General features: G+C 47.4%; 1 protein-coding gene across 1 annotated transcript; it reads right to left on the bottom strand.

Moving 5' to 3' along the window:
* Positions 1-332: 332 nt before the first annotated feature.
* On the bottom strand, positions 333-8,418 carry LOC147601957 (transmembrane protein 209-like). The gene is made up of 15 exons (XM_086739935.1): positions 8,282-8,418; positions 7,699-7,843; positions 7,525-7,583; positions 6,653-6,784; positions 5,820-5,971; positions 5,332-5,536; positions 5,030-5,205; positions 4,215-4,286; positions 3,062-3,158; positions 2,622-2,747; positions 2,225-2,322; positions 1,433-1,547; positions 1,244-1,341; positions 568-641; positions 333-467 (listed from the first exon to the last, which is right to left on the bottom strand). The coding sequence occupies exons 2-15, from the start codon at positions 7,833-7,835 to the stop codon at positions 413-415; spliced, it is 1,596 nt and encodes a 531-aa protein (XP_086596061.1). The 5' UTR covers positions 7,836-7,843; positions 8,282-8,418; the 3' UTR covers positions 333-412.
* Between the last annotated feature and the right edge of the window lie 2,986 nt (positions 8,419-11,404).

Raw genomic sequence — 11,404 nt, forward strand, 5'->3', positions numbered from 1 at the left:
TCCCCGCTCTGCCCTCAGGGTGCAAGGCTCGGTCTAAAGCCCAGCTAAACCTGATTCTGGATCATGTCCTTGGCACATCGCTGCATTCAGCGAGGCTGAACCACAAGAAAAAGCCAAACAAGAATTTGGTAAAACAAATTCATTTAATACGGGAACCAAATGAAGCATTTTGTTACCAGTCCCCACAAAAATCCTATCAGTAAACTTATATTAAATATCTAAGAGGCACTATCAAAAAAAAAGCTGACGAGAGCCTTAAAAATAAGTGAAAAAGCAGAGGCAGGGTAACGCTGCGGTTGTACTGAAGGCATCCGGTACTTCTGCTCTATCTTCCCATGTGAGGACTCGATGCCACTCAGTTCGTCTCGCCAGAGGAGCATCCTCCCTCTGAACCGTCATCCCGCTGGAGCTGTTAGTCTCCCAAAATCCACAGAACATTGACTCCCGATGAACCAAAATTTACGGGCCTGCAAAACCAAAAGTTGTCATCATGAAGGGCAAGGAAATAAAAAGTTTAAACCAAAAGCTAACAATTCCACACTTCAGCATTTTAACACAGGTACTCACCCCAGCATCCCGCATTCTTTTGTCTTTACGATGCGCAGAAACATAAGCACGGTGTGTAACATGTTGTTTCTGCCCTGAATCGACAGGAAAAGAGAAGAACTTGTAAATCGAGTCAGTGACGAGCAGTCACGGCAATATTTCAGGTAGAATAAGCGACCATAGCGAATGACAACTGGGTAAACAGCAGGAAAAGAGCAAATGTGGGTTTTGGCTGGATTATCATCTCCAAACAGTTTAAGTGCGGGAGCTTTTCAGAAAGCAGAGATCCAGCAACCACCGGGGATCACTACAAAATGAGAATTCACAGGAGAATGTCACTGTTTTGAGACTGGAAGCTTCTCCCCAGGATTCCTACGGACAAGCACCGGGCTTGCATGCCTTAAGAGGTGACACCGCACGTCAGGGGTAACATGACTTGTTATTTTAAATTAAATTGTCAGAAGGTAAACCAGAAGCTACTACCTAGCTGATACAGCTTAAATAGCTACTCCAGCTGTTCTGTAGGATCAGGCCAAGTACCAGGCTGTGGTCAAAGACCAAGCTCACGTTTACTTCCTGCACTGAGCCAGCCTACGTGTAAGCAGTCAATAAATGTGGCTAGTTCCTAAGAAGAAAAATGGAATCCCTGACTGAGACCTGCCAAGGATTTCCTAGCAGCAGGAGAACACCACGGTACCTCGGGCAGGCTGTAGACGTGGCCCTGGTAGATCAGCTGGTAGTGGGGTGGATTGATGCTGCTCTGGTAGATGCAAAACAGGTTTCCGTTGGAAATGTCTGCGAATGGAAAGTTTAAGAGGTGACGGGGCTCTCAAGCGTGCTGATGTGATGCAAGAGGCAAAGAGCAGCTAAATGTGAGCACCGGTACCTGGTTGATGGGGTGTTTGGATGAAGTGCTGGGAAGTGAAGGTTTTGCCGTCGGGATACTTGGGGTGAGGTGGCAGCCTGGAGTCGAGGTAAGTGCAGAAGACGTGCATAATGATCTGGGCAAAGAAAACCAAATCTCACTTTAGCGTCCTTCAAAATACAGCAGCTTTCTTGCCTTCATCTCAGGCATCAGTTACAGTATTTGATAGTCTGTGGTGACAACGTTGACTTCACCCCTCTGAGTTTAGGAGCCCAAGGCAGCTTAATGCTTAAAGCAGAGATTGCCACGGCCCAGGCACGCCACTGGGGATAAGGCAGGTTTATTTCTTGCAGGAGTAGGTTAGTCCTGCCACTCCGTCTGCAGTTTTCCCCTCTGTCCCATACAGCAAAGGAAAATGAGAGCGAGGGGAAAGGATTTCCTTGCATTAAAAATTGTTAGGTGAAGGCAGAGATTCGGCTCTTTAAAAAAAGTAGCGAGAGAACTGCCCCAACAAGACCCCCGCCTGTCCGGCTGCTCCCCGTCGTTAAGGCACAGATGATGCAGAGGTGTCTAAGTAAGAGCCCCGCCTAAGACTAAGATATACAATTGCCTTTTTGTGGTTTAGGCAACACCCAAGCCCATTTGCATTATTCCCCATGGAATCTCACTGACTAGAACGAGATGATCTGAGCAAGCGATGCAAACAGGATTTCACCAGGTTCCTCAAAAGTCTTCCTGGCTACCCCTCCACAAACCTATGCTGAAAGGCAACGCGCTTTAAGCCCTCGTATCAAGATGTCTTTGGAAACTTACGGAGGAGTCGGTGGGCAAGTCGGTGTCCCACTTGCGGCTTTTGAAATCCCCTCCTCTGTTCCACCAGAACGAACTCATGCATCCACCCTGAGAAAGCTCTGAAAGCAACAAGATTTATTCAGGACCTGGGGGCTGAAAGCGTATGAATGCAGTATTTTATGCTAGATTCAGGGGCTTCATCCATGTTTGCAGTCTGCAAAGTAGAAGTTGTTCAGCTAACGAAATGCTTGTAAAGATAACGCTATGGCGAGGTAAGTTGACAGGACAACTTTTCTTTGTAGTTAATGAGGAGGTGAAATCCAGCGCTTTGCACCCGTAGCGTGCAGGAGGAACATGAGAAATAAAGCTTTTGAAAATCATTCCCAAAGTGACATCCATGTCCTGCAGCATTCCATACCTTTGATCCTTTCAACCAAATACTCTTGGTCTGGTGTAAGATCCAAATACTGCACCAGAGCGTTCAGGGTTGGCAAGAGTGGAGCATTAAGGAGCGCCAGCTCCTCCAGAGTGTCGGTGCTGGCCTCTGCAACACAAGAAAAGGCAGTACCTCAGCTACGACCAGCCCAGAACTCCAAACAGCCTCCCTTCCCAGGGAAAAGGACGTTTATGAATTTTATACGAGACAAGCATCAGTGTGACTTCATAATTGTTTCCAGAAGTCTTCTGAAGAACCTTTCCAGCATAATGAACTGCACAACACGGAGCAAAGACCACAGCAATACAGAGCAGAAACAGCACAGTGACACTGAACAGATCTAATTTATACAACACCTGTCCAAGGCCCCAGCTCTGGAGCAGCCCTCCTTCAACCACCCCAAAGCTACTGCCTCGTCCTACCTCCGATCTGCAGTTCTGGAGCCCCCATTCTTCTCAGCTGAGTGTTCACAGACTCGATCTCTTGGACAAGTGGCACCAGAATAGTCTCACTAATCCACTAGGAATGAAAAAGGTGAAACTTCAAGAGGTCAGAAGCAACAAAGATGTTAAAAACCCCCAACCCTTAGCTTCCCTCCTACGAATCATCACCCTTACAATCACAAAGAAACTTAACAACAGAAACACTGAAGCCAGCCAAGGAGGAAAGGAATTACATTAGAATATCAAGACAGGCAGAGTTTACATGACTCTTTAATACTTCCTAAAAGGCCAGGGACTTCAATGGCAAGGAGTCAGGAAAACAAATCCCAAGGAAGTGTCAGGTAAAGCTTTTCCAGACAACAAGGAGAGGGGTATTATGAAGCGCAGCCCTCCAGCCATAAAGATCATTTCTGCTGTGATGGGTCCACTCCCTCTCACATTTGTCTGGGGAGATCAAGGAGCTGACAAACCCTGCGTGTGGGATTCGTACGTGACAGGATTTGGGAGCCGAAGCAAGCTGGCCCTAGGTTTAGGATCAGATGCGCAGGAATCTGGTATGGATCTCGTGCTCCTTTCTACTTTTCATCAATCTTATTCCTTAAAAAAAAAAACCCAACACAAAACCACAAGCAAAACTCCATACTTGTGAGATGCTATGACTGAAGGGGCAATTCCGAGTGAGGTTTACTCATTATTTTGCCAGTGCGTGCAATTAAGTCTCCTCTCCTCTAGCAATTCCTATTGCTAAGATCAAGGTTTCTCTTTTGGCTTTTCGTTATGCTGCTGGGGACTGTCAGAAAAAATCCCCCTTTGGGTTGGGATATTCCATGCTTTGAGCCCAGGAGAAAGGGTTTGCAATACTGCAGAAACATCCATTGAGCAATCTGAGTTACAGCAAGGAAAACCACCTCTCCTCGTACCCGAGACGCTTTGGTTTCCCATTCAGAGGTGGATGAACCCCTCTCTTACAAGCATGCTGCCTTTGTATCTCCTTCTGCCAGCCCACCCCAGTCCTCAAACAGACGCGGCAATCCTGCACACCTCCTTTGGCACAGAGGGGACACGGAGGTGCTTTTCCACGTGGGCTGTGCCTGTTCTGAAAAAGCAGGCAGTGCTTAGAGACAAGACTTACGTTTCTGAACTTAGCAGTCCAGGAATCCAGTTGATCAAGGAGCTGGCTGTTCAGTGTCACCCGTGTCCCAACCTGGGGAAAGGTTTATTAAGTACATAGAAGAACTGAACAGAACACCAGAAGAGTTTCAAGGTGTAAGACATGTTCAGATACTGACTACAGCACAGAATTCAAATCCTGTTTTTCCCAAATTTCTTCTACGTCTGCTGGCTGTATCATGTGAGCGCTACAGCAGCTTCACACACAACGTTCCCTCTCCCTATTGATGGTACAATCATCTTGCGTGAGCCCAAGTTCTGTTTTAAAAGCTCTCTGCTCTGCTGGGATAAAACTTGTCAGAATTGTAGGATTGGTTTAAGAAGTATTTGAATGGGAAGCTTCATTAGGTTAAGGCAGGAAATGAAGAAAATGGCTCTAATTCAGTTGAAACCACAGCAATTGTGTTCCTTCGCGTCAGACTTCTTTCAGACACAAGCAGAAAGGCGGTGCTGTATATCCTTCAGCTGTTCCAGCTGTTCCAGCTGTTCCAGCTGTTCCTTCCATCTGGGTTAAACACAGATCAGTCTCATCGGAATTTTTCTACCACAAGTGAATTCTATCCAGTGTGAGTCCTGCTCTCCAAGGAAGAAGTCATTTCCCAACAGCAATTCAGAATTTGAAAAGCCCATTTACAGTGAAGCTGCATGAAGATGGTTAAATGCTAGAGCATTTCTCCCTCCAGCATTTCTGATACAGCTCAAATCCAAAGCTTTGCACAAAGCTGCGTATTTCAGAGGCCTGTTTCTCCCTTTGGACAACCTTGCCGCTGAATTTACCTCTTCTGCAGCCTGTTTGGAGCTCGGACCCACTTCGTCCTCGTGCGCTGACGGAGCCTGGGACCTGCAAGCCAGCTGATACTGGAACGTTCTCAGTATCTGGGCGTAGCCTGCTGTGGACCCGCAGTAGTTGTCAGAAGTTTGGCTGCCGAAAGGAGAGCTGGAATCTGAACCCCCTGAAAGGAATAGTTCATGAAACAGTCACGTACAATGGTTGCCAACTAATTCTGGAAGCCAGTCTCAGATAAAACCAACACCTTCTCCTTGCCAAGCTTGTCCAATCAAAACAGTTTGTTTAGTACCTAGTTGAACTCTGTGCTGTTTCTTTTCTTCATTTCGAAGGAAGGTGTTCAGTGTGTTGATGTCTGTTATATAGTCTTCTTGACGAGCAGGAGAACTGTACGTTGTGGGCAAAGAGCAGTAACAAGACCCTAACCCACTGCTTCCCACTGCTCCAGTGCTGGTGGGGTATGGTGATCCACTGGGAGAGAAGCTGGAGCTGGAAACCTTGGGCGAATAAAATCAAACAATTGTACATTTTTTTTTCTGCTTTCTTTTTACATTTTAGTTTCTTTTTTTTACTTTGTTCTGAAACTAACTGACCACTGTAATAGAAATTAAGTGCCACCCGGGAAAATGGCCAAATCCCAATACAACAATTTTATATCTACTTTGCAAAAGGAGCAAACACACAAACACACAACTTGCCGCTGCCTGCTGCTCACCTTCAGTGGCACACGGCACCAACCAAGGACCAAACTGTACCCTTGGGAGTTGGCTCGGTCGTTACCTTGTTGTAGCTGCTCCAGGGTGAGTAGGTTGCAGATTTGCCGTAAGAGGACGGGTTGTAACTCAGCACGCTTTGACCCTGGATCGGAGTAGAAGGAGTCGAAGAAGTGGCTTCCTTGGCTGCCCGCTCATGTGGTGGAATTATTTGTACCGCTGCAAGAAGGAAAAACAGAATTAGCATTGTGGACGCAGCAGCCCCAAACTCTCCTCCCTTCTCTAAACGCACAGCAAATCGGTTCCACAACGCTACCTTAAGGCAAATTCATGAAGATGCTAGAAGGGACAGTAGAACAAATCTTGCTTTTGGTTTATTGACCTTGTCAGGTTCTGGCATATTTTAAAAGTGCTTTGATGTTTGAGAGCTTTCTGAGCGACAGCTCTCCGGGCTGTCGTTTTCAGACTTCACATGGAGGTCTGTCTGTCCATCTAATTTTGTTCTCGATACCCAGCGTGATCTTGGTTGGATATTAAAACTAAATATAAACATGCACTCTCTCCCTTCCTCTAAGTCCTTTGTAAAGCTTACAAATTCTTTGTCCAGCCTCACAATACGTGAGTTTCTCACTGTCCTTCAGCAGCTGCCATCATCCTCTCCTTTTTCACCACGTGTGTTTGTTTCCCCGCCAGGTCTCCCCACAAACACTCATCACATTACCACTTGCTGGTGGGAATTTTAACATGCTGCAGGTAACTGAGCTTACAGCTCATGTCATCCAGGTAATTCAGAACTCACTTCACTAAAGAATCCTGCCATTCAGAAAGAAACCGTCCCCAAACACCAACAAAAAAGAACAAGAGAAAATAGAGATTGTCAGAGATATTTCCTACACCCACCTGCATTCTGCAACCCCAGCAGGATCCGCTGGCGACCAGTCACGACCAAGCTCGTCGGTGCCACTGTGTATATGAAGTACCTCCAGAAATCAAACAAGGCATTCAGGCTGAAGAGACAGCCAAGGGCAAATTCTACAAGAAGCAGAGAAGTTTTTAGCAGAGCTTGAGCATGTGGAATGAGAAAAGTAGATTATTTGCAAAAGCAAGCATATGCCCATCAAAAATGGTCATTTTAGTGCTATCAGAAGTTCCAAATTGGGCATGTGTCTAAGACTTCTTCACCTTTTTATGCAAGAACCACTGGAGATAGATTTCCTTGCTATGTTCAGGATTATTTATAGCAGTCACATTGAATTTTTTAAATGGGAAGGTTATTTTCCTAAAAGGATAGAAACTATTGCAATGAAGTTTCCCAACATTTCTCAAACATCATCTGCCATCAAATCTCGTCTGCACCTCATCTCATGATTTTTCTCTCCCTCTTGCTTCACCCTCTACTGGTATTTGATACAGCCAGGTTCGAGTCTACTCATCCAAAACAAACTTCAGTTATGGTGAATGCCATCCACAGCCACAGCACAACACAGGAGTCAGATGTGCAGTGCTGGCCAAAGCCTTACTGCAGACATGACACAGATTTAACGCATCTCACAAGTTCTCATGCCCTTACAGGATATATCTAAGAAAGCTGTTAACGCTCCTTACCTCTCACTAAAAAGCAGGAAATGCCAAGTTGCAAAGGAGATAATGGAAAGCAAACACAGTTTTGCTTTAAATAAAGGCTGGCTTAAGAATTGCCTCTCCAGCAGTTAACTCATAAGCAAATAAAAAAATGAAGCCTGAAAATTAATGTAAACGCAGCAGCGACTCACCGAGATACCAGAGTGACCAGTGTGGGATGTCATAATAAGAGCTTATAACCTCTCCAGTCCTGAAAAGAAAACCAAGAAGTTCTTGCTTTGCAGCAGTTCTGTCCCTGGAAATATTTTGGGACGTACAAAGGAGACTGCTTTGCTTCTTTGAATCAGATGTAACAATTAACATACATTTCCGTAAATATCATGCCGGCAACAGCCAGGTTGACGAGTCCCCAGGCCCAGACCACCTTCCGGGCTGCCATCTCCTTCCTCCTCTGGATGGCCCTGTCGATGAGGGAAGTCGCCTCACCCTGGTCTGGAGTCATTATCCGTGCTAACAAAGACAGAGAAATGGCAAAATCTGTCAACTTGGATACAGGAAGACTCTCATTCAGCACAAGGTTAAAGAAAAGAAGCAATAATCCAAACCAAACTATGTAAACGGACTTTGCCTTGAGCCAGAACCATGTTCAGCGTATTAAAAAAAAAAAACCAACAGGTTCTTTTTGGCAGTAAAAAAAGGTAACATTTCTTCGATGGACTCTCCGGTCAGCACTGTCAGCTCATGTCTGAAGAACAGCTTGTGTTTTCTCCAGTGAGGTGCAAAGGAGAGGACGGAGACAGATTCCAACCTCGTTTTTGAAAACTAACGTCCTTGAGAAGCCAGAGGCAAAGCTCCTGCCTTCTCCAAGCAAAGGAAGCCAGAGCAAGGACAGGGCACTGCAATAAAAGTGAGATCTGGTCCCTTTCTACTGGCTGTCAGTCCCAGTACCTGGCGCAGGGTGAGGGCCAGGGGCCGTGCTGGGACACACGGTTCCGTCAGGGCGGGCAGAGGCACCCCTTTGTCCAGCCGGGGAGGACGCAGAGCAGAGCGCTCCCCGCACACAGGCGTCAGGAGCCCTTGGCGCTGCAAATGCCAGAGGCTCTGCGCCTGCCAGAGCACTGCCCCAGCCCCTGCGCCTGTGCATCATAAGGGGAGGCGGGGCCTGTTGCTATGGGGACAGCGGGGGCGCTTGCGCCACAGCCACTGGGCGGGAGCCGTGTTTTGGCGGGAAGGGGCGAGCGGCAGGGCGGCCATGTTGGCCCAGCCTTGGAAGGTGTGGAAATGGCGGAGGGCGTGTCGGGCCAGCTCAGTGTCCTGGGCGCCGTTGCTGTGGTGCAGAGACACAGGTTGCTGTGTTTTTGCTGAGCTCTGTTTACAGCTAAATTACTTGATTACCCATGGTAATGTCCAACAGGCTGCGTGTTGCCAAGGCCAACAGATATACAAGAGTTCTGCTGTTTATCCGGGACATGCAGGCTGTTTCTCAATTTTTTCCCAGTCTCCTGGAGTGACTGGAGATGAATCCCACCCAACATTCCCCAAACGCCACAGACCAACAGGAGCTGAGGGCACTCCGGCCTTCCCCGCATCGCAGCCAAAGGACTGAACAGGCAGAAAAGTGTCAACTTGAGAGATCAAAATGAGAGTTCTGCTGCTAAAATGATACCAGCCACGTCTCCAAATGGTGATCTGCATCCTGAAATCCCCACTCATTCCTTATCCAAGGCATTCCCAAAGTGTCTGGTTCATTAGGAACCTGGAAATAATCCATTACTTATAGAAATAACAGTTCTCTCCCCAGTAATCCAGTCAGCCCCTATCCCAGAGCCGCTCTCCCAAGCTCACACACGCTGTCAGAATTAGCAATCTATCTTTTTCCCCTAGATATTAAGGAAGTAATGCTTATGCCTTGTTGTAACTGACAGCATCTGTAGGATGTCATTTTTCAGAAACAGATCCTCTAGAAGGCCCAAGAGAAAATATTATGTTGTGACGAAAGGGAGAGCAATTCAAGAGGTAAAGACGAGTTTTGTAAGCTTATGCCTGGGGCTTGAAAAAGCCGTTTAGAAGACGCCTGGGACCCCATGAGAGAGCAGCAGGCGATGCAGAGCATGAGCGGAGAGGGCAGAGGGGACAAGTGGGGCAGCCGCAGCGCAAGGAAAGCTCGGTCCAGCACGAGTCATCTCCCCTTCCCCCTCCTCCCCTTTCCTACTGAGTTGCTGAACACTTATTTAGAGAGGATGGGAGACAAGGGGGACGGTGGGCTCAGGTCGACAGTGGCTTTGGTCTCTTTAGGAACAGCTCATTACATCAGTGTGCTTATCAACATCCTTCAAATACCAAATTCAATACGAAATCCACCTCCCTTGATGCACAGGCCATGCACTTTGATGCAGCCCAGGATGTGGTTGGTGTTCTGGGCTGCAAGCGCTCTTTGCTGGCTCATGTTGAGCTTCTCATCCACCCGTAGCCCCACTAGTCCTTCTCGTCAGGGCTGCTCTCAATCCATTCTCTGTCCAAGCCCTGTTTGTGCCTGGCAGTGCCCCGACCCCTGTGCAGGACCTTGCACTTGGCCTGGTTGAACTTTATGAGGTCTGCATGAGCCCATCGCTCCAGCCTGTCAAGGTCCCTCTGGATGGCATCCCTTCCCTCCAGTGTGTCGACTGCACCACGCAGCTGGCTGTTGTTGGCGAGCTTGCTGAGGGTGCACTCCATCCACTGTCCATGTCGCCGACAAAGATCTTAAACGGCGTCAGTCCCAGTACCGACCCCTGAGGAAGGCCAGTTGTCAGCAGTCTCCACTTGGACGTGGAGTCATTGACTGTGACTCTTTGAGTGCGGCCATCCAGCCAATTCCTTATCCTGCGCAGGAGCCACAGTATTTGGGAATGGAGGGGTGCGGTGTATCAGAGTGCATGGGGACCAAGGTGCGTGGTGTATCGGGGCATGCAGAGATACAGGGTGTACGGGGCTGGGGAATGCTGAGCTGAGGTGTGCGATGTTTTGGGGTGTACGTGGTGCTGGGTGTGCGATGTGTCAGTGAGAACAGGGATCGGGGTGCACAGGAACTAAATCAAATCTCATCTGCACCTCATCTCATGATTTTTCTCTCCCTCTTGCTTCACCCTCTACTGGTATTTGATACAGCCAGGTTCGAGTCTACTCATCCAAAACAAACTTCAGTTATGGTGAATGCCATCCACAGCCACAGAACAACACAGGAGTCAGATGTGCAGTGCTGGCCAAAGCCTTACTGCAGACACGACACAGGTTTAACGCATCACACAAGTTCTTCGTGCCCTTTCAGGATATATCTAAGAAAGCTGTTAATGCTCCTTACCTCTCACTAAAAAGCAGGAAATGCCAAGTTGCAAAGCAGATAATGGAAAGCAAAACAAAATTTTGCTTTAAATTAAGGCTGGCTTAAGAATTGCCTCTCCAGCAGTTAACTCATAAGCAAATAAAATAACAAAGCCTGAAAATTAATGTAAACGCAGCAGCGACTCACCGAGATACCAGAGTGACCAGTGTGGGATGTCATAATAAGAGCTTATAACCTCTCCAGTCCTGAAAAGAAAACCAAGAAGTTCTTGCTTTGCAGCAGTTCTGTCCCAGGAAATATTTTGGGACGTACAAAGGAGGCTGCTTTGCTTGTTTGAATCAGATGTAACAATTAACATACATTTCCGTAAATATTATGCCGGCAACACCCAGGTTGACGAGTCCCCAGGCCCAGACCACCTTCCGGGCTGCCATCTCCTTCCTCCTCTGGATGGCCCTGTCGATGAGGGAAGTCGCCTCACCCTGGTCTGGAGTCATTATCCGTGCTAACAAAGACAGAGAAATGGCAAAATCTGTCAACTTGGATACAGGAAGACTCTCAGTCAGCACAAGATTAAAGAAAAGAAGCAATAATCCAAACCAAACTATGAACAAGTGTAAACTGGATGAGAGTTGGTTTGGTAGATGGACGCTAAGGGATGATTTTGGTTGGTCTGAAAGTCTCTTGACTTTGACTCATTTCCTAAGCAAGGGCATGAAAGCAAGAAAAGCGTGGAATGGAGGTAATAC

Source organism: Chlamydotis macqueenii, chromosome 1 (genome assembly GCF_036417535.1).
Source record: "Chlamydotis macqueenii isolate bChlMac1 chromosome 1, bChlMac1.mat, whole genome shotgun sequence".
Taxonomy (NCBI): domain Eukaryota; kingdom Metazoa; phylum Chordata; class Aves; order Otidiformes; family Otididae; genus Chlamydotis; species Chlamydotis macqueenii.